The sequence below is a fragment of the Fundulus heteroclitus genome, chromosome 5 (assembly GCF_011125445.2).
Source record: "Fundulus heteroclitus isolate FHET01 chromosome 5, MU-UCD_Fhet_4.1, whole genome shotgun sequence".
In the NCBI taxonomy this organism is placed as follows: Eukaryota; Metazoa; Chordata; class Actinopteri; order Cyprinodontiformes; family Fundulidae; genus Fundulus; species Fundulus heteroclitus.
This window is the reverse complement of record NC_046365.1, coordinates 30,531,374-30,554,926: the sequence shown is the minus strand read 5'-3', so window position 1 is coordinate 30,554,926 and position 23,553 is coordinate 30,531,374. Positions and strand designations below refer to the sequence as shown.

Below are 23,553 nucleotides of genomic sequence, written 5' to 3'. Positions count from 1 at the left end.
TGAAACTAGGATCTGCTCCTCCAGCAGCTATGTATCAGAAGTGGATGGATGGATGATCACTGAGGTTTCAGGGCCATTAAGATACCCAAAGTGTCTATTTAGAAGTAATAAAACTTCAAAGAATAACCCATCGTTTTTTTTTTTAAACTTGTTTGTTACATTTTTATTTGTTTGCTTATTAATTATCACTCGCAGAGATCCGGTACGACGTGGAGGGCCGTTCAGTTCCACGTCACGTCTAACGGAAACCACGTGACCTAATATGGGGCAATGCCTACAAGGCGCAGACAAATCCTGCTTGACACGATTTATAATATTTCGGCTAAAGAGCCTTGAAATTTTTTATTTTTTTTTATTTTTATAATAGCCTAAGATGCAAATCTAGTCCAGCTGTGGTGGGGGTAAAAAAAAAAAAAATAATAAAAAAAAAAAGCAACCTCGTACCGCTGCTGCTGACGGCTGCGTCTGGACCTTCCCGGCTGTTACGCCGTTTCTGAAACCAGGAAGTGGACGCTTGCCAACGTCAACTACGAGTTAGCCGTTTAGTTTACGCGATGAGACAACTTCTAAATTGGAAAACATAAAACGCGGGGTTGTGATTTATCAACCAAAGAGGTCGTTTGTGTGCCTAGGCAGTGTTTCGTTTTTTACATGAAGGTACATTTCACCGTTACTTGAGATAGGGGAGCGCAAAAAAAAAAAAAAAAAAAAGACTGCTAGCCAGCTTGTTGTTTGGCCATCTGGCAGAATTGTCGACGGCTAACCGTTGACGTTAGCGGGTGTTGTGATGGCTGTGGCGCATCTGAACGGCTGCGGGGCGGTAATGGCGCTGGTGGTACTGCTGTCGGGGTGCAACGCCAGGATACACAAGCTCAGCCTGAAGGTAAGTCCGCCACTCCGCTGCTGTGTGGAGCTCTGTCGGCGTTAGCATGGCAGCCTGAGCTAACACGACGGAGTGTGCTAACAGTGTGTCACCCTGTTGTGATCATGTCAAACGTGTATTGGTTTGCAAAGAAGGCTTTGCAGGAGCCAGCCTCCGATTTGTATGTTTTGCTGTTTTTTTTTTATTTATATAGCCTCAATTTTATTTGATCTGCTCAAGTTCATAAACACTTAGAAGGGTCAAACCGCGGCTGTGTCGCTCCTCTCCGATTTAGAGAGCCTTTAAATCACAATTTGTGAAAACACGGTCAACAAAGCTGATCTAAAGCTGGTTTGGGTCGTGGAGCACCTTAGATCGGGTCGGATACGAACGTAGGCATGTTAGCAACATGCTAAGGGTTGTGGATCAACGATTTTACCTGAAACTGTGCACAAATGGACCTTAAACGATGTCACGATCACCTGTTTAGGTTATGAAGTAAGACGGTGTTTTGAAAACTTAGATTTTGGGATAATTTATGTTAGTCAATTTCCTTTGAAATAATTTAAACAGCTGTAACCCAAAATCTTAAAACACTGCTTAATTATTAATTTAGATTAATAGATGGGTTCCATGAAACCTTCAAGGAAATAGCTTAAAGCAGTATTTCAGCGATTAGAATCATTGTTGGTGTGCTCGTTGACTTCTAATTCCTTTTTTTATTTAGTCCAAAGGTCACATTCATTTGAATGGCTTTGACTGTGACTAACACTAACAAATTTGTTTTGGATTTTCACTCTGGAAGCTAACCGGCGGTTATTCGGTTGAGCATTTTATGACAAAACCCTTTAACTTGTGTCTGTTGTTTTTTGTTTTTTTTTTTCAGAATGAAACACGGTTCACTGTTGATCTCAACAATTTTGGTTTCTTTGCAAACGGAACTCTGGATGTGAGCCTGTCTTCCCTGTGGCTCGACGAAACACTTGTCAACTACAACCTCTATCCAGTAAGGTCTTTTCTCTTCTGATTTTCTTTCCTTTTTTTTATTTTTAGAAGAAATGAAGAAAAAGGAAAGCTGACCAAAGTCAGTTGTTCTTCTTTTTGGTAAAGTGAGTAGTCTCGGAGTTAGAATCGTAGTATTTTTCTTGTAGATCCTGGTTGAGAAATGATCATATTATATTGTTGAGGTAACGGATGCAGTTTCTCTTACTATTTAAAGTTGGCTAATTTACTCACTGCGGAAATGTGCAAGTACTCAATGCTGAAAAGAGGAAACTTGGGAACATGACTCTGCTATTTTTTTAGCTTGTATTTAAAACCTTTGTTTTCAACAACTGTCTGTTTTAGCACATCTGCTGATGCTTTGGTGTTCCTTCTTTGCTTTGACCTAAACAGGTTTTTGGGTTTATTTTTGATTGCTCAATCCAGCCGTGTTAGCACATCATGTTATTTCTGTGTGTGTCTTTTTTAATGATCAATTATGTTGTCTTTTGACAGAAGCGAACAGTGAAGTTTATTGTGGAGCCGGCGACATACTTTATTGTTGTTCAACAAAGCTTTTGTTTCATCCATGTTTCTTTCTCCATCGTGACTGTCGCAGCACAGAGAAACCCATAAAATGAACATAAACCTTCTGTATTTGCACAGACATGCACCGCCTTTTTGTTAATTTGGTTAATAAGTGCTGAACTAAAGTACCCATACTAGAAATTTCCCGTATGAATAGATTGATCGTTACACTCCTGATGTATTAGGATTCAGGGTGGATTATGGGAAGTCTTCTCACTCAGTACGGCCTCGGCGGTGATGTAGAAGTTTGTCCTGCATTCTGAGTTCCAACATAGTGTATAAATATTCACACACACACACAGTTTAAAATCACAAATCTTGTCGTCAGAGTAGTTTAGTAGTTTGTGTTCTCATTAGTATTTTTTTATTTAGCCGTTGGTGAAAACCAATTACAGCCAAAGCTGATTCTTATTTATTTTATAGTATGTTGCAAGTGTGGCATGTAAATTCACTACCGGCATTTTTTTTCCCCTTCTAGGTTGGTTTTAGCCTGTCCAGGTCACGGGTCAATAAAGTGTTATCCTACACAGTAAGTACCCGCCTTTATAACTAAACATTTGGTTATTTCCAGGTTTTAATCAGTTAGGTACCTCAGTGCTTGTTTAGTGAAACCTATTTTCTCACGCAAGTAATCCTTCTTTAGCTCCTCGATCATATATTGTCTATTTAATGTTATTTTGTTTTACTTGGACTGTGTTGTGTTCTCTGTAGGCTGAGGAGACTGAGACGTGCCCGCTCACGATAACAAAGCCAACCGGTGATGAGCCTCTCATTCTCTTTCTCATTGACATCAAGAATCTGAGGTGTGTATGTTTTTAGGATCAGCAGTCATCGGCGTTTCACAGCTTCATGCGAAGGTAAAGTGTATCATTTCTGTTCATCTAGAGTCAACGTGAGCGCCATGGGTGTTCAAGATAATGTCCTGATCGCCAAAGCCAAGTCGGGTGAAGCGAAAGGTTCGTGTTGTTGACGTGGCACACCTCCTGAAAGCTGCAGCGTGAACGACGCAGCTGTTTTAAAGTGACTTAACGGAAATTTGTTTGTGTTTGATACCTGCATCTACGATCTTTAGAAAAAAGGGTTGTTAGAGAGAGTGCTCCTGAAAATGAGCCGAAACCAGGTGACCAACCGGAGGCAAAGTCAAGCCAGACAGAAGAGCAAAAAGAAGGTAAAAAGGAAGAGGCACCGGCGGATCAACAGAAGGAACAGCAGCCAGAAGAAAAGCCAAACCCTGTTGGGGAAGCTAAGAAAGTGGAGGGAACCACATTCCTGGTAAGCTGTGCTTCTTTGTGCCTGAATATTTGTTTGATTTGCTCTTTTAAAATAGCGTCTTAACTGGAATTTCTTGTAGCTGAACAAGACAACCAAGCCAGTTTTAGCCCTGGACAAAACTAATGGCTTCTACAACTTCAGCGTAAGTGCCCTTCTCTTTCCCCCTAGATATCATTTGGCAGGCTTTGATTGGCTGTCCTCTCTGATTTAACGTGTCCCCTCCTGTACAGTTCCAGTTGGTGGTTGGCCCAAATGCAGAAGGTCTTTACAGCCTAAGGTTCCACTACTGTCAGAACCGGTCGCCTGGGAATAAGCGGCCTTATTCTCTGACGGTGAGTTGAGCGTTTTTGACACAGTCTGTGTGTCCTCAGTCACCTGCCAAGAGGTAATTTGATGTTCCCCTGCAGGTGGACGTGATAGAGAGGAACCCAGGGAGCTACCTGTCTGCTGCAGAAATCCCACTGTCTCGCCTTTACATATATATGGCTGGAGTCTTCTTCACTGCTGCCATGGTCTGGGTGTACACTCTTATGAAGCACAGGTACACGACATGAATTACACTCAAATTGTGACACGGACCTTTCTTACTTTCCTTTTTCTAAGTTTCTGGCAGCTTAATTTCTTAGTCATATCTCTTATATCCTTGGAGGTTTTGCAGCATCAAGTGGGATACAGTTAAACCTTAACAGGACTTGGATTGGCTTTCAAAGATTAGGAGCTCCCTTCTGTGAACATATTAGGCACTTTTCATGTGACTCTTTCAAGCTAAGGCTTAGGTAACTGCCAAGGGGGTTGTGGCGTCTCTGTAATTGGGGCCAGGGTCCACCAGATGTCGCTGTGGAGCTCTATGTGCACAATAATCAGAGGGACTTGATCGTTCTTTATAGAGCAATACCATAAAAAAGACCGATACCCTTACCAATAAAATTCTGTTAGAAACATTTGTGTCTACATATCTAAGTTTGGCAGAAAACTGAGAAGCTCAGTTGTCTAAATCATCTTGAGGTGCCTTGATATTGGTGCTGGCCCACCAACCTTTGTTTAAATAGCAGACATCTGAAATCACAGTGCGCATGTCCAACATGAACTCAGTAGACAGCCGTGGGGCACAGATCATGTGGCCCAAGCTCGGATCATCCAATCAAAATACTGGAAATGCACGCATTATATTTAAGTTCTGCCGGAAAGCGTCCAACCATCTTTGAAAGGCAAATTTATTTGTATACATTTCAGTACAAGGACAGTGCAAAGTGCTTTACATGATTAAAACATTGGAACATAAAAACAAAATAAAAGCAAGTAAAAAAAAAATTTTGGAAATAAAATGGAGGAAAATCTAAACAAAATAAAACATAGCAAAATGGAAACTAAAATATTGATCTAGTGTTGGTTGTCCTGGCTAGCTCATTGAAGAATTGATGTGAATTTTTTTCTGTTCAATAAATTAACAATATGAGTGGGCCTTTATTTATAACTTCATGTATAAAAATGTAATTACACTTAGCGTATATGAAATGGATTTTCTAGTGTTGGTTTATGTTAATTTATCTGTTTAATTTAACATTGATCAAAGTCGGGTTGTATGCATCACAAAAACATTTGTTGCTGCTAATAGGTGTTAAGTTTTTGTGCCCCACGTAACTCATCATGCCAGAGACGGCACTGCAAGGGAGAGCAACTATAAATGCCAATAAGTTCAAAAATATAATTAAATGCAGTTACTGTGTGCAGTTTAGTGATAGAAATGACATATTTATGTAACTAATGTGCTGGTGACACATATATTGAATTTTGTTTTATTATGTTACATTATTAAATGTGTATTTTTAAGGGCATGTGTTTATGGGGCTGTAACTGGCCACCAGTTATCTAAAAAGACTACAAGAAGCTGGTAATAGTGTTTTATCCTCACTTTGTTATCACAATAGTACCACAATATACCGTGATAAATTATTTTATTTAGTCCTTATTGCCCATCCCTAGCTACAGTGACTTTTCTGGTGCAGCAATCAAAAGCGAGGAGATGGCATAACACAAGCTACCAACATTATCATGCCATACAGAAAATACTTTCTCACCACCTTTATATAGAGTCTTTTTAAATTTCTCCACTTTTTCATGACTATTTAATATTTTTCTTATTATTTATTTATCCTCAATAAAATTACGTTCGTAGAGCCGTGCCTTTAACCCTTCGGGCTGCAGGAACTAATTAATTTCCCTCTATGGGGATGATAAAGTTTTATCTTATCTACATATTAATAATCGTATTATTGTTAAATAAGTTTCTGTGCTCATTTCCTCCTCTGTTTAGGTGGTGGATCAGCCAATCAGCTCTCTCCGTTTCCACCATCTTCCTGCTTCAAACACTCTTAGGCTCGCTAAAGATCCTCTTCACTATTCCTAACATTTTGTCACATTAGGAGATCTATCTTAAGACTGAAGATGCCTTGTGAATAACCTCTAACCGAGGTGAAACTTAAAGAAAAAAATCTTAAAATCTGGGAAATTCTAAGATTTTTCCTAAAATGATGTCACTAAGAGCTACTTTTAGTCTTAGGATTCTTTGTGAGTATGAGCACAGGTGTTTACTAGGAGTCTAAACGGTTCCGTAAACCTCTGTTTGTACTGGAGCAAAGTATTAAACATGTCGGACGACGCAAGTTTAGGTCATCTGTTTATTATTAACACCTTTGTAATAGCGCCATCACTTCCTCTGCTCAGTCAGACTTGGTGGCTATGCTTAATAACAAAAGCTGTAACCTTAGACTCAGTGTTTGGAAGAAACGAGTCAAAAACAGGTATTAGATTCAGAAAAATTGGAACAGAATTGCTGATGAATTCATTTTTCCTTCGGACCATATCTCTGATTATAATGTTGGGAAACTTTCCAACTACTTGCTCAACAGCTGAATCCAAAGTGCAAACTTCATCCCAACACATTTATCAAGTGATATCATGTTTCCTTTTTTTTTTTTTTACTACATAGGTTAATCTTTCATCTTTTTATCTAACTGTGGCCTAAATCCCCTTGTAGTTACAGGGATTGCACTAATTACGACAACAAAAACACAGATACTGGTTTTAATTGTTGCTTTTTTTAATCTTTATTAAGAAAATAACCCTGCGCTTCCATTTTTCTTGGTATCCGTATTGAAATTAAAACTTTGAGGAATGAAAGGTTGACATGATCCCAGTCTGTCTAATGGCCAACTCGCATAAAAAGCAAATCTTCTTCCTGTATTATTCTTTGCTCTAGACAACCAGAGTGCAAGGTGCTGTTTCAGCTTTCCTGCAGGAGTCGTGCCACCTGTTGGGCACTGCGGGGTGGGGGTTGCTTCTTAAATGATACACCACACATGGTTGAAAAGGAATAAAAAGATGGAGAAGATGAAAAAAAAACATCTTTTAACAGCAATTTTCTAAATATCTACATTTATAAGTAAATTTTTCTTTTCTTCTTCACAGGTACAGTGTGTTTAAGATCCACTGGCTGATGGCTGCGCTGGCGTTCACCAAGTCCACATCTTTAGTTTTCCACAGTGTAAGGACACAATCGCAGTGCAAATTATGATCGCCTCATGCGCACGATTACTGCGTTGGGCCTTTTCTGTTTTATCACAAGACTTACCGTAGCTTTTGTGTCCACGGCCTCTGCCTTTCACAGATCAACTATCACTTCATCAACACCGAGGGACATCCTATTGAAGGCTGGGCCGTCATGTATTACATCACGCACCTGTAAGATGTCTCTGCAGTCCTTTCTTCTGCTTTGTTTGAATCGTAGATGTTTTTAAGGAAATGTGCTTCTACTTATGCGACTGTCAGGCTGAAGGGGGCTCTCCTGTTCATTACGCTGGCGCTGATTGGCACAGGCTGGGCTTTTGTCAAATACATCCTGTCTGACAAGGAGAAGAAGATCTTCATGATAGTCATCCCTCTGCAGGTACCATGTGTGTGCTGGGAAAACTGTATTTATGCGATGTATGCACATTCATCATGTATCTGATATTTGCTGACTTGATTTTTTGCTCCCAGGTCCTGGCTAATGTTGCCTACATCATCATAGAGTCTACAGAGGAAGGCTCCAGTGAGTACTATCTGTGGAAGGAGATCCTCTTCCTGGTCGACCTCATCTGCTGCGGAGCCATCCTGTTCCCCGTCGTCTGGTCAGTTTTAGCACGAAGAAGCTGTATTAATTATAGGGTTCTATTTTAGATCATTAAGAGGATTTTGGTGATTAAAATGGGAAATTTGGACAGAAAACAGCCAGAGAGCTGAACTTTCAGTTTTTTGGAACTAAAATGAGATTTAACAGAGTGGTACAGTCTGTTAGGAGACTAATATAGCAGTGTCCCTCTAACTGGGGGTCCGCGAACCACGAGTTGGGGCTCCGTGAAACACATGTTGTCAGGCCTGAGGAGGCACTGCTGAGGATGTGTCAGGTTGAGCTAAGTAACACAATGGACAAATATTTAACTCTGTCTACTTCATCAAGTAAAAAGCTAAAATTAGGAAGTATGACAACAGTTATATCGAGTTTGGCTTTATCGAGAATGAGGATCTAATCTCCACCAAATCTCTTATATTATGTGTATTTATATATATTTTTTTAAAAACATAATTCCTAATGTATTTAACAGTACAAAAGGCTGTTTAAAAATATACTATGAGCATGAGGAATCTAAAGGGGTCCTTGGAATTTTTTTTTTTTTTTTTTACTGCTGCTAAGGGGTCCCTGGCCTGGAAAAGTTTGGGAAATATAGGATACACCCAGATCAAAAACATTGAGCCAATATTTAGATTCCTAAAATGTGCTTCTTTGAGTCTGTTTTCATGAGTAAACTAACTCCCACACCAAACTGTGTCGTGGTTTGACCATCCAGTTGATGAAGTATTCTGCATCACTGATCGAAAAATTATCGGATGTTGAGTTTCCGGCTGATCGATCACCGATAAGGGGCCAGTAAAGCTAAACTCTGACAGAGGTGGATGTTAGCATCATCCTTGGCCAAAGGCGGGTAAATGTGATTAACCCATCAGCCAAGTTAGCGGGTTTTATACCTTAACAGGGTTTTTCTAAATCGTCCAGCCCTGTCGTAAACTAGTGGAAGCTTTGCTCATGCATGACTCGTTTTCAATGGGAAACGGATTTAAAGCTGAGTTTGCTGCAGCAGCACGGCGACGCTGACTGACCGCCTGTCAGAGCTTTCACAGCGGGAGGCTCACAGCTGATGGTTTTCTGAAGAGACGGTAAACTCAGAGCAGTCGGTGCTTTCGCTTGTTGCCAAAGTCTCAAACAATCACTAGAGTCATTGCTTGTCACTTTTGAATAAAAAAGTCAGTAGAGCAGTCTGAAAAGTTGCAAAATAGTTGGCAACATCAAGGCAGACCTTGCTTTCTAATACAACTAGTAAAGTGCTGTATAAATCCAGTCCATTTACCGTTTAATTTCCACCCCAGGCTTCCCTCCATCTGTAGTTAACACAATACAAGAACTGACCTGATTTAAATATTCATAGATTGCCGTAGTCCATGTATATTTTTCTAATTGTCAATCATCTTTGTTTTCACAGGTCGATCCGTCACTTACAGGAGGCGTCAAGCACAGACGGGAAAGGTTGGAATATTTTTCAGTCGGTCAAGCGAACATAAGTTGATGTCTGTCCTTAATGTTGTTAATTTGGTCTTGGTTTCTTCCAGCTGCCATGAATCTGGAGAAGCTGAAGCTGTTCAGGCATTATTACGTCATGGTGAGAAAGAAAGATGTACTCGGCTGTACAGATCTTGCAGATTGTGGTAAAATATCGGGGTTCTCATTTCTGAAACATGCGTCGGATCCATAGCAACGGTTTGCTTACGCCTAAAATCCGAAAAGGCCGTACGTTTGCGTACCAGGTTGCGCCTCATGTTCTGCTCTCTACACGTCCTGTTCAGCCATAAATGGTCAATGCACAGCACCTTATGAATGTCGACGTGTTTTAAAAGAGCCAGCTTATGTTATATCATGGTTAGCAATGGCAATCATGGAGAAAATGACAAAGAAACAGAAAATAGCTCCCATAGAGGCCTTCATTAAATGTGTACATCAGAGGTAAAAGCACATATGTTGTCCACATTAAAAGAAATTGTTAAAACGTGAAGAAATGTGCAGACTCTGATTTAAGATTTAGGTTGGCTAGTGGGCCCTTTTTAAAAAAAAAATTAATTTGAAAGGTCCTAATGCATAGTTATGGCTCACCAATGCAAGCATGAATAACACTAGTCTTGATTGCTTGTGATAAAGTCCATCTCTGAATAAAGTCTTTTTATGTAGATAATTTGAGCTTCTGAGAGGAATTCTGATGCAGTGTGGCTGCAGCTCAGCATCTGCTTCACCAGTTTCCCCCGTTTCCAAAACGCATGGTTGAGTGTCCCAATGTCAACTTTCTGTTTGTAGATCACTGCGAGATTTAGTCCCCGTTTGTTTCGTACGCAAGCTTTAGAAATGAGACCCCTGATGTTTTTTCTGTCAACTGTAAAACTGCATTAGCCAAACATCGGTGTTAGTAATATAGGCGATATTGCTGTTTATATTCTATTTTAGTCAAATATGATTATCTAATCTGTTTGTTTGCCTAAACACTCTAATCAACTTCTAGCCTTGGTTGATGCCTGTGTGGACAGAGTAATCATTACTGAGGCTGAATAAAAACTTATCATGGTGATATGAATATAACACACCACTGCAAAGCGAGGCTTTCTGACAGTCAACAGGATCTTCAATGAAATGCCACCCGTTACATTTACATCCGACCTTTGGTCATTAACTGAATTTCTTGGCTTATTTCAGATCGTGTGTTACATCTACTTCACGAGGATCATAGCCATTTTGCTGAAGATCACCATGCCCTTCCAGTGGCAGTGGTGCTATGAGGTAAGACGGCAGCGGTCTGACTTTGCTGCAGAGCTCCAGTGTTTAAAAGGTCAAACGTTTTCTGGAGCTCTCTCTGAATCATAGATGATGAATCATTATTCACTGACATGTGGCCGAATAATACCTTACTAACCTTTTTAAATAACTTCGTACTTCATCTCAAATCATCAGTAAAGCCGTTCTTGACACGTCAAGATTCTTAATTTCCTTAGGTCATAAAGGTTTTGGGCGTCAGTGTTGGTTGATGTTGCGTTGAGCAAAATGTCCAGGTAGATGCAACTTAGTCATTCTTGTATTACCAAGACTAGAAATGATCGAGTATATTAGAATATTGTAAAACAGTAGATTTCAGTAATTCAGTTCTCAAAAACTAACCCATGTAATGATTCATTAGACACGGGGGGTATTTCAAACCCCTTTATCTGTTCATTTTGATGATTTTGACCTGGAGCTTAAAAAAAAGAGAAGATATGAACATTATATAAGGCTCTAGAATCCCTGGAGATGATTTTACAAAGGATTCTTCATAAAATGAAGAACATGACAGGCCATCTGTGCCTCCTCTCAGTCAGACTTTCGTACAACAACTATCTTCAGTCAGAGGCTTCTTCAGAACCGCTGTAAGACAGACCGCTACAGGAGATCCATCCTGAACCTAACAAGCTGCGACATTTCTTTTTTTTCTGGGATTAATAAAGTATTTTGAGTTGCATTTCTGTAATTTAAGAACATCATTATTGGTTTTATTAATGCTAAGAGAAACTGACTTTTGGGTTCTCTTTAGCTGTAAACCATCCATCCATCAAAATAAAAGGAATGCTTGGAGTGTGGCTGTTGGTGTATAATGAAAACGGACTCTAAATCACTGAGCTCTCCCTCTTAAAGTCCATGCCTTTCTCTGTCCCCAGTTTCTGGTGGAAGTGTCAACTCTGTTCTTTTTTGTGCTGACGGGCTACAAGTTCCGACCAGCATCCAATAACCCCTACCTGCAGCTTCCCCAGGACGAAGAGGACGTGGAGATGGACGAAGTGTAAGTGTTAGAATCAGCGCCTCTTCCTGCTTTTATTCACTCCACATTTTAAATTATGTTAATCTGACTTGTAATAAGGATGTCTCCACCCCCCACCCCCCTTTATTTGTGTGTAGAGTGACAGAGTCGGGTGTACTGGAAGGAATCTCCAAAGTGAAGAAGACGTCTAATGGACGCGAGCGTCAGAAAGAGCCCGCCCTGTAAGCAGAAAGCTGCGTCTTTGAGAGGGACCAACGGAGCAGCCCCAGGCCAGCTGGGTGCCAGGGGGCCCAAACGGACCACGGCTCCCCGCTTCCACTGACAGCTCTTTGTTTAAAACTCTTCAAAGTGGTTGCAAAGCTCGTGCCCACTGTCTGGCTATGCAAAAAAAACAAAACAAAAAAAAAACCTTATAATTATAAAAATATGGCTAACATGATGGACATTCTCCATTTTCTTTGAGACAGTCCACCCAGAGCCCGAAGAGTTTCAGAAGTTTTTTTCTTTTTTTTTTTTTTTGGGGCGGGTGGAGATATGGAACAGAGCTCCGAAATTCACAGTTTTTTTTTTTTCCCTTCTCTGTTTTTCTCCAAAGATGATTATTATTTTTAGACAAAGACTTGCTTTTTGGGTGTGTTTATGTCAGCTATTTAAAACGGTACTTCTAAAGGCCGCCTGTATCTTTTCGTGTACTATGGGGGACGTGTGTGGCTGTGAGGCGACACAAATTTAAACCGATTTTTCTTCCCTTTGGATACAACAGCCCATTCTCAGGTGAACGAATTCAAAAGCTCGTCGTCGTATTTGGAATATGGACAACAGCAGTTTCCCCCACCAGCCACACAGCACCACACACTCTTCTTCTCATCGACTCGGTTCATGTATTGAAATATTTAACAGCGGGATGCTGTTTATTTCAATATGTTGCTGTTTTTTTGCATATTGAAATGTTTTTGCAGTATCATTGTCTGTGTTGAAGGATTTAGGCGTTCCTCCCCCCATGTGTCCTTTTGGAGTGCTGCTGTAATTTAGTGCTTTAGTGGTTGAAGACGACCTGCTTGTTCCCCACATTGACTCGAGGACCTTTAAGTAAAAGCAACGGTGTGATCAGCTTCTAAAACAACTGGAGCAACGGCCACGTGTCCTTTTTTATTTATTTTTTTTGGCACGGCCGAGTCTATCTGAGCAGAGAAAAGCAAGAACTGATTTTTGAATTTACCCGCTTTTGGTTTTTAACATATTTGCTCTTGTTGTGAAGCTTCTTTGATTAATTGCAGTCGACTTCAGCAGCGCGCGCGCAGCCGGACAGGGTAGATGATCATTTATTAAAAGGTTATTTGTAAATATGACTGTTCATGCGAGAAGTGAATTACATTTTTCAAACCGCATAGTGTTTCGGGATGCCAACAGCTCAGTTTCATTGCGATTTTAGTTTTATTCCTTCGAAATGGACCCACAGGTGAGAGAACATGAAAGTGCTACTGAGATTTAACCACAGTCACTCCTGTCCAGAGGGGACAGATCTGCACAGTGTTTACACACAGGTAACCCGTCTCCACATGCAGGGACTCCAGAGGTGTCAGCCGGTAAACATTTACCTGAGCTGGCTAAAGAATTCTTTTTTTTTTTTTTATTGTTACAGAAGGTTAATGGATGTATGTATGAACTGTCACAATAAAGTTGGAGTTTTTGAAAGCCTTCAGGTATTTCTCGTGTGGATAAGCATGAAGTACATGATTATAATATAATATCAATTACACTCCGGCGGGTCAATTCAATCAATCTGAATCAATTAAGCGAACCAAAAGCTCTCAGGCAAAGCAAAATTTATGGCAGTGAGCTGCAGTGTCATTTTGAAAGTATTTACCCCTACACAAATTTCTTAAATTTTTTTTTTGCTCTTATTTTTGGTCCAATTTAAATGTTTTGGATTATCATAAAATATTAGATAAAACAAAATAATCTGCATAAACAAATGTTTCCTTTTGTGAAATGATATTTGCTGCCTTGACCTAATAACTGGTTGTGCCACCCATTAGATTTTCTGCTCCACTTGATACTGAGTTTTTAGGCCAAGGTCACAAACTGATTCCTGGAAATTCTGCTTTAGGATTTACTGTGAGATAATTTTTCCCTAAATACAGTTTGCCCTCGATTTAACAGGATGCACACCTTCAGAATAGTTTCCAAATGTGTGAGAGTCCCTTGTGGTCCTGGGCTCAGTGGTGATTTCTCATCTCGTCTTGAATTTCTTTAGATTAAGGCGTGACGTGTCGCTTTCAGTGATGACCCCGGGTGTGGGTTGTAAAAAATTAAACTTGGCTGTCTAAAATACCGTGGTTAATGGCAGTTAATTCAGGATTTAACTGGATTAATATGTTTTCAAATGGGGTCGAATTGGTTAATCTAAAGTTTTTGCTTTAAATCAATTTTATTTATTTTTTTAGAGGCCATCTTTGTCTGATATTAACATTCGTCTAGTGATCTAAACTTTAAGACAAAAAAACAAAACACATTAAGAAATCTGAAATGAGCAAATAAAACCTGTTTAATGCTGATAATTTCAAAAAAAAAAAAGTGGTTTTCATAATTTGTAACAGAATGACATGTTTTTGTGGTTCATGGAGGGCCATCAAACAAGGAGTAATATTATTAGTGTTGCGCCAATACCCGATACCTGGCTGTGCAGTATAGGCCGTTACCATCTGTTTGAAATTGATGTGTGTATATATGAAGAACTGCATATTACTTAGGGTAGTAGAACTTTTTGTTGCCTACCTGAAATGGGTGACAATAGTTGAATAAACATTTGGCTCTCAAAGGCCAAAATAGTGCAACATTCGTGAAATTATAACATGTATAATAGTAGTGCAACAGTAAGACAGTAAAATCACATTAATAATTGAATAACCTCTTTTAAAACCCTGAGTTTTGGCTCTCAAATGCCAAAATAGCGCAACTTTCATGAACTTATATAACATGTATAATACTAGTCGGGAGAGAGAAGGCTGCGTTCAAGTGACATACAAACATCAAAATGGTATCGGTGCCCTATTTATTGGTACTTGCCGATTCCGATACCACCTTTTTAGTGCTGGATCGGGCCCGGTCCGATACTGGTATCGGTATCCGTGCAACACTAAATATTATCCTTTAAGGGTTTTTATGTTAGGTAAAATGGCTTCATTATATGGAACATCATCTAATGTAAAAGTAAGTTTTTTTTTAGTCGCATTGTAATGTAGAGAGGTGCAAAATAGCAACCAAAAAAAAAACATCCAGGAAAAAACACCAATTCCTTCTTTGTTTTCTCGGGTGTGGCTGATAGGAGACTTTTATTTCAGCGGTCATTGAAAATCAACCCATACAGAGCCCTGTGCCCCCTCTGTGGGCTCCTCCCTCCTGTGGGCCTGGAGGCGGACCCTGGATCCCTCTCTTCTGCAGCGGCTCCTGTCCGGGTGCAGCACACTGCAGTCTCCATCAGTCCTCCGCCCTGCGCGCTCCTCACAGGTGGAACATACACGGCACCGGCACCATGTAAGTATATTAGCTCTATGGAACATTGATCATGATGAATACTTTAACCCCTCTTTCTAGTGACTATTTAATTACATCGGCTTGATGCGCAGCTAAACTTATTGGTGTTTTTTTTTAACATCCAGGGATTGCTGCGCAATATCTGGCAGGTTGCGTTCATTCTGGGGGGGGGAAAGAGAAGAGAGCGCACTTTTACCTGCAACATTGCTTATTATCATGTGCAATTTAAAGCTTTTTAACAACAGCGTCCTGGCAGACTTTGCGTGTTTAGTCGAAGCTGTTCCCAAACATTCAGGTGAAGGAGATGTCATGGTTCCTCCCTGACCTTAAAACGCCTTTGGTTTGGAGAGCAGACTGATGATGCAGCAGATTTCTCTCCCTCTCTCCCCTGCGCGACAGCAGCAGGAACACGTGTCCTGCTCCATCTCTGCAGTGATGAAACCCTCTCCTGAATGCAGCAGCAGCAGCAGCAACCTGATCTGCCAGGATGCGTCTCCTCCTCCTGTTTTAGCATCTTTTCGTGTTGCATCCTTTGGCTTTCTTGTTTTTTCTCTTTTTGACAGCCCACCATGTTGTCTTTGCTTTTCCACTTTCTGAGCTCTATTTGCAACATTTGCAGCTACTTCTTCAAAGCCTTTTTCGGTGTGGCTTGATTTAAAAAAAAAAAAAAAAAAAAAAAAACAGTTTGAAGAATCATGTCACCTGTGTCTTTTTCCAGGACTTTTATCACAGCCGCAGCTGTTTTGGCCCTGGTGGTTTCGATTGAAGGCAGTGTGGGGTAAGTTGATTGCTTCAGATTCCAACACAAAGACCAAGTAGATCATATTTGCTATGAATTTCAACCTAAAATCTGAATTAAGCATGGTAAATAGCCCGAAGATTCTTGGCTATATAATTTTCATAGGCAATTTCCAGGTGCATCACTAAATGCTAATAATTAGGTAAAATATCATTGAAACTGCTATTTGTTTTCTAGTAGATGATCATTGACCACCCTCTAGAGAAGAGTCACAAAAAGGTCAATACAAAAGAAACTAGCTGTTTACAGAGTACTATATCCAAGCCTATTATTGGAAAGTTTGGTGGAAGGAAAACGTGAGATAGAAAGAGGTGAAAAGGCACCAGGGAAAATTGCACCATTGAGGGGATTGTGAAATTAAGCTATAAGAATTTGGGCCATATTGAAAACAGGTTAATGCTTCAATAGCCAGCACACACAGATCCATCCAGGCCACCAGCCATGGCTGTAGATTTACTAATTTACCTTTGAATAATTTGCATCAGTGATAGATTTTGACAAATAAAATGAATCATCAATACAATTACATACAGGCCAGACTGGATAAGTTAATTTATCCTGTGCCATTCAAGTTTTTCCCGTTTTTGCTTACTGTAGCTTGCCTGTCATCCAACCAGAGCGTCTACTCTGGCTCCATATGGATTTCACTAAGCGGGCGTAAGCTTATAGTACGACCCTGGTCTGGAAACCAGTTGGGCTGACTAAATACAATGCTTTTAAGAAAAAGCAAACCTAAATAGGCAATGAAAATGGGACCAAGGCTAGTTTATTTATATATCACCTTTCAGTAACAAGACGATGCAACGTGCTACATTTGATGTAAAACATCAAATACCTAGTTAGGAGCCAATTATTCAGCCCAGATCTTGCCTCCATGGATCCCACATGTAATTTGTGACCGTGATACTTTCCCCCTGAATTGTTTTGATACAGGAACAACCGATCACAAAAAGCACCACTGAAACCATTGGATCGACAAGCCTTCCCCTCTAGAGATATAAACTCACTTTTTTACCTTCCTTTTTTTTAACCCAACAATCTTGGGTTTGTCTATAGCCATGTTTTCTGATCCTGCCCTGCAAAAACGTAGAACCTTCCCATCAACCTAGACTGCAGTGTCTTTGACGCTAGGCTGCAAAAAACAGATCTAAAAATAAGTAAAATGTTCTTAAAGTTAGTGTGTTTCTCCTTGATTTGAGCAGGTAAATAAGATTATCTGCCAATGGAATTAGTATTTTGACCCCTAAAATAAGATAATTAGACATCCTGCACTTGAAATAAGATGATGGAGATGAGTTGTTCCTATTTTAAGGACAAAAATCTTATTCCATTGGCAAATCATCTTATTTACCTGCTTAAATCAAGGACAAATACACTCATTTTAAGAACATTTTTTTTTTATTTTTAGTTCCGTTTTTGCAGTGTAGACCTGTATTTTTCTGTAAGCCATCAATGACGTTGCAGACTGAAATCGATTTGGTTACTTAAACCTCACAGTCCGTCTCGGGGGAGAATGCTATTTTCTGGGATTTAATATCTGACCCTTTTGGAGATTGTATTATCTGTCATTCTGTGGGTTTATCATATCCGACCATCTATCAGCACAGTATCAGAGTTTTGACGCACTTTTGTCTTCCATCCGTCCTGTGGCCTTCCAGTTGAAGCTGTGTTTGACGCCTGTGTACAGATTAGAAATGGGGGCACCGTGATTATTATGCGATAGCATGCACAGAAACTGTGTTTTACCCTCGTACTTAGAATGAAAATCTATGGCTGGATAATCAACGCATATCTCGTCGCTCTGTTGCAGACCGGCTACCAACACCAGCTTCTGCACCGAGTCTAGGGAGTGCCTGGAATACGAGCTGGTCTGCAAAACGGACGAATACGAAGTGAGTCTGAAACTCCGGCACGCAGCTCAAACACAAACCTTCTCTGCTCACACCCTTTTTTTTTTAATCTGTCTGATTTTGTGTGTGTTGAGGTGCGACACATCGGCCCCACTCGCTGGGTGACAACAGATGCCGAAGCCTATTTCATGGGAGTGGGAGCAGCCATGGCTTTCAGGAGGCTGTTCCAGTACATCAACGGAGCGAACGACGAAGGTAAAGACACGGGGAGGAGAGCAGGGCTGAACGATTTTGGAAAATAATCTAATTGCGATTTTTTTTTTCTTAATATTGCGATTTAATGCGATTTTTTTTATTTTCCAGTTTAATTTATCATGTGTTTTAAAATATATACAAACAACAAATCAATTTGTTTCCTCGCCATGTGGATTAGTTGATAAAACACTCACAGCATCTAAACTCGGAGCAGTAATGATTGCGTTCTGACTACGATATATTTCAACCAAAGTTGCAATTTTGACTTTTCTCTGCATTAACCACAAGCAACAAAAATGGCCTCTAAATAAAGATGTTTGTAAACAAGGACTATTTTAAATATGAACTTTTAATATTTCTATTGATCAGAATATTATTCAAGAGAACAGCTTTTAATTTAATTGGACATCAATCCTTGTTGAACATAAAGTGCAACCAACAAGCAAGTCTATGTATTAAACTGATTGACCTGTACTTAATGCTTTGTATGATTATACAAACTCTAAAACAAGTAATAAAATTTGATTATCTCACTGCTGCAACTGTCCTCCCTTCCATGTGGAGGCAAACCCACTTTAAACATTTTACCGACACCTAATGGACGTTTCTAATTCCCTAATTGTCACATAGCCAAAACATTGCAGACCTCTGCGATTTGGAAATTGCGTTTTTTTAAATCACGATTATATTGAAAATGCGATTAATTGTTCAGCCCTAGAGGAGAGACGGATCTGGGTGACTTATTTGGATTCCGCGGGTTTTCTGCGTTAGGTGTGAAGATGGAGATGACCGCCCCCGTCATGGTGAGGGTCCCAGAGGAAACCAAGCTGTGGGAGCCGGCCGTCTACACGCTCAACTTCCCGCTGCCGGCAGCCTATCAGGACAAAACGCCGGCACCCGTCAACGACAAGGTGAGCTGGGGAAGGACGCTGTGGCTGCAGGAGGAACGCAGTCTCTCTGTGGCGGGTCCTGAGCTGTCCTTTGCAACTTAGAAGGTTAAACTCTGCGCATCTCTGAGGAGCCGTGCGTGATTCAATCAGAGGGGTTTTTCGCTTCAAGATCAATGGAGAGCACCGGCGCAGAAAATTGAGGCTGACTCCAGTGCCGCTTTCTCTCAGAGGGACAGGAATAAAGGGTGTAGCCTCGTAACGCAGATTAATCTGAAAGATTCATGAATAGATCATCTTCTAAAACACAATGCCGTGAAAAATTCTTCACAGCCCTTGAACTTTTTCTGATTTTCTCACATCACAACCACAGAATTGAATGTTTTTAGATGGGATTTTATGCGACAGGTCAACAAAAAGTAGTGCAGAATTTTTTGAGTGGATAGGAAGTGCTTCATTGCATTCAGATAATCTGATTAGTGGTGCATGCTTGTGTCTTCGGCCCCTTGGAGTCGATACTTAGCAGAACCTCGTGTCGCTGCAGGTACTGCTCTAAATCCTTTTGGTGTGCTGTGTGTCTCCATTTCTCTTTGCATACAAAGAGGGAAATATTTGGCCATTCTCAGTCTGAAAGGACGGAGAACGTCTCTGTTCCTCACTTTCAACTCTTGGCACAAAGTCTCGGACCATGAGTTTTCCTTGAGCCAGGTCATCCCATTGTAGCTCTGGCTGTGTTTAGGATTATTGTCCCGCTGGAGGGTGAACCTGTTCTCCAGTGTCGGGGCGTTTTTCAGCCAGTTCTGCCCCGTCTTCAGCCTCCAAGCTGTCCACCCGTCAACCTCTGGCCAGCTTTCCTCTCTGCTGTGTTCCTCGCTCTTCATTATGTTCTCAAACAAATCTCATAACTTGTGTTTATGCACATTAGTGCCCCTGAAATGGGTCATAGTTGATAGCTTAGAGAAAACTAAGGGCCAGCTACTGAACAGGAAAATGAAAAACAGAAAGAGCCTTTAATTTTGGTGAGACACTGGATTAGAGAGGATGGAAACCACTTTAACAGTCTTAGTGCCAGTGGTTGTCAGCATCGGTAGTGATGCAGTTTTTGCTGCTGGCTGATATTTTCCCCGTGTCTGTTGCTCAGCTGTATTTCACAGAGATGCCGGAGATGGACGTGTATGTGAGGAGCTACGGAGGCTGGATGCTGTCGGTCACCTCCAGGCTTCACTCTCACCTGCTGACTAAAGAGCTGGAGAGAGTTCACGCTTCCTACAACCGCAGTTACCACTACGGCGTTGGCTATGACAGGTAGGAGACACTGCTCCGCTCCTGTTCGGTCCACTCTTCCTTGGAAACTTCCAACCATCAAAATACTTCCAACCATTCCTTTTATTTTATTTATTTTTTGCTCTGCCTCGTGTGTTTGCAGTCCCTTGAAGCTGGTGAACAGGCATAACGAGGTGTGGTACGTGGCCGAAGGTGAACCGGTTTGCACAGATCCACGGGAGCCCACTCCTGCTCACACTCCCCGGCCCACACCCACCCACTTGCAGGCAGACTCGCCTTCGGAAATGCTGTCGGATTCCCCCTACCTCGCTCCATCGGACCTGACCTCAAACAAAACCGTCAACTCCTCCTCGCCGCTGCCCTCCGGCCCCGAAGCCGTCCTCCCGACCGAGGCTACGGCAAACAACGTGTCCGAGCCTCTCGCCGAGGCCGCGTTCAGTCACCCCCCGTCCTCCGTCGTCGTCTCACAGGGCCCGACGGCCGCCAACGTGTCCGGCCCGCCCTCTGTGAGCCCCTCGCTGGAGCCGGAGCACGACGCCGGCGTGTGGAACGTCACGGCCGGCAGCTCTGCGGACACACAAGCCGACCCTGACACCGAGGTCCAACCACAGGATCTCCATTAGCAACACTGAAGCTGTCACATATCGTGTTAGCTAAACAGAAATAATGCACTTTTTTGTTTTTCCTCTGTCTCCCCCCCCCCCCAATATGCAGTCTGCTCTCATTGTACCACAGCTGTTCCCCTGCAGCCAGAATATGTCCGTTCACTTTGTCACTCTAAAGTTATCCAGCTGCTGCGTTGTAGGCTCGGTATCATAAATGTTAGGTTCCAATATATTAATCAAATTGACCCGTTATGACCGTAATGGGAGTCTGCTTTACACTGAAAAACACGATGTAGGGACTAACCACAGTAGACCAGTATATCTGTAGAAAGGGAACCGTCCCCGCGGTTGACTTTGCTGAAACTTTCTGTGCAGCTTCTACTTTCTCTGAGCTCCGTCGCCGACTTTCTTCTTCTGCTGTTCGTGTGGCGACGTATCGGCGCAGTCATTGTTAAATGGGCGTGCATGTTCAACGGGATCTTTGCTGCAGTGATAATCATCCTAAAGGCAAAAGTTTGTAAGCTTCATCAGTAATAATAGATTTTTTCTGCATTATGTCATTTAAATGAGCTTCCAAGTAACATAGCTTCCCCAAAGTCTAAGCGAAGTGACTGCTTAGAGCCCGCAAATTAAAAGCTGGCTTCTAAAATGTTAAGCTCTTGGACATTTGAGCCTTTTGATTTTCTTTCGCTTACAAAAAGAAAAAGAAAAAAATAGCAAAACACTTCTTGCACATTTTAAATAATTTCCAACCTGAAACCTGTTGTATTTTTCCTTTTCCATAATTTAAAATCCTCAATTTGACAAATCACATAACTTAAGGCCAATCGGTGGTAATTAAAGGAAACCTTTTACCACTAGATTTGGTTGTGTCAGTATTAAGTTCTTAAAATACAAACAGTTTATCCAGGGAGGTAGAAAAAACACCAAAAAGAATATCTACATGCTTTAAGTCTTTCACCTTCAAAAAGTTGTATCATTGTTGGAAATTGCTTTAATCTTTCTCAAAACTGAGCTTAAAAAAACTCCCAACGCAATAACCTTTAATCTGGCTTCCACACAGAAAATGGAGTTCACTTTCTAATTAAGGCCTTTATTGATTCTTTGTGCACATATGACTTAAGCTGAATGAGCTGAGGTGTTTATGAAAAAAAAAAGTAATCATGGTTTGTAAATATATTAGGAATGCACCAAAGATCCCCAAGAATCATGCGGCATCAAACCAATGCAATAAAATGTATGTATATAAATTTCAAAAAATCCTTCTGTAGCAATGTATCTCAGAGCTACCTGGTGAAATCTTCTGAGAAGGGCGCAATAAAGCAAACACTGTTGTCGAACATTGTGAGTGAATGGTTTTTGACTCGAGGATTAATTGCCACGTGTGATGAATCGACTCGACCTCCTCTGTACTGACGATCGGAAAACAAGAGACGGCTTGAGGAGGGCGGTACTGGTTCCTGCTCAGAAGTTGAACACAGATGAGTTTAAAACCTGTTCAGGTTTGAAGTTGCAACAATATTAGCTAGATTAGTTCTCATGAAAACAGCTTGGATGTAAACAATAACGCACAGTTTTCCTACAGGTCACTTCAAATGACCATAAGTTTAGCTTAAGCCAACTCTTGTCCATGCAGGTGTTGGCTCTGCGTCTCAAAACAGGAGGTGTCCAGAACCTTGTTAGGTGAGACTGATCAAAGAGTTTTAAGTTTAACAACTTTTATGTTTAGAATCCAGAAAGCTTTTGGGGGGGACATGGTTAACTGTCAACTCAGTTCAATTAAATGTTATTTCTATAGCGCCAGTTGACAAAACATGAAATATCAAGGCACTTTACAAAGTCAAACTCAATCAAATCATACAGATTGATCAAAAAGACTGGGTTTCCTATCTAAGGAAACCCAAGCAGCATTCATTCCTCCTGAAAGCGTAGAACCACAGTGGACAGTTGTCTGCATTGTCCATGGCTTTGCAGCAATCTCTCATACTGAGCATGCACATAGCGACAGAGGAGAGAAAAACTCCCCTTTAACAGGAAGAAACCTCCAGCAGAACCAGGCTCAGTATGAATGGTCATCTGCCTTGACTGACTGGTCGTTTGACAAAACAGATCATAGACACAAAAAAAAAAAAAAAAAAAAGCACACACTGATCCAGTAACCATTCCTATGTTAGAGGTAATGGCAGATGATCTGTCACCCTGGATGGTGTCACAGCAAATGTTCCTATGAAAAGAAAGACATGAAAATATAATGTTAAAAGTTGTGGTGCATGCTTGAAAGTTGAAATAACAACAAATAATGCAAAATTGGAGAACAGTAGGAGAACTCAGCAGAGTGAGAAAAATAGACATTGATGTCAGAGGAAGCCAACCCGTTCGTTCCTTATTTAGGTCTAGGAAAGTAAGGCAGGGAGTGTCAAATATGGGACACTTCAATTTGGCTCAAAACATGGCATGTCCCGGCTGATATGGGCAACCCTGCCATGATCTGGGGTCTGGGATCTACAACTGTGCTTCCTACTTACCGTCGCTAAGGGGCGGCTATCTGCTGGGTTATCAACTGCATGGAGTCCGGCCTCCCAATTCTGACACCCTCACCTCCAAAGCTACAAAAACACTTCATGTTGGTTCTGTTTCTCATTTAGACAGCGGCTGTGGCGTTCAACAGAAGCAACATCTGATTTTCGAAAGAAAGACTCATTAAGTAA

General features: G+C 41.0%; 2 protein-coding genes across 2 annotated transcripts; both read left to right on the top strand.

The window, feature by feature from the left end:
* The first annotated feature begins 425 nt into the window (after positions 1-425).
* On the top strand, positions 426-13,326 carry LOC105939592 (protein GPR108). Its single transcript, XM_012881828.3, has 18 exons — positions 426-883; positions 1,749-1,868; positions 2,910-2,960; positions 3,143-3,234; positions 3,317-3,387; positions 3,504-3,703; positions 3,783-3,845; positions 3,934-4,035; positions 4,111-4,244; positions 7,172-7,247; positions 7,371-7,444; positions 7,532-7,649; positions 7,742-7,872; positions 9,280-9,323; positions 9,407-9,456; positions 10,536-10,619; positions 11,528-11,649; positions 11,766-13,326. Exons 1-18 carry the CDS (start codon positions 788-790, stop codon positions 11,851-11,853), a joined length of 1,716 nt encoding a protein of 571 aa, XP_012737282.1. The 5' UTR covers positions 426-787; the 3' UTR covers positions 11,854-13,326.
* A 1,618-nt stretch (positions 13,327-14,944) lies between these two features.
* Positions 14,945-22,185, top strand: soul5l (heme-binding protein soul5, like). Its single transcript, XM_012881818.3, has 7 exons — positions 14,945-15,165; positions 15,884-15,943; positions 17,775-17,856; positions 17,949-18,069; positions 18,841-18,980; positions 20,098-20,261; positions 20,383-22,185. Coding segments are annotated over exons 1-7 (1,050 nt in total). The 5' UTR covers positions 14,945-15,163; the 3' UTR covers positions 20,864-22,185.
* Positions 22,186-23,553: the final 1,368 nt, after the last annotated feature.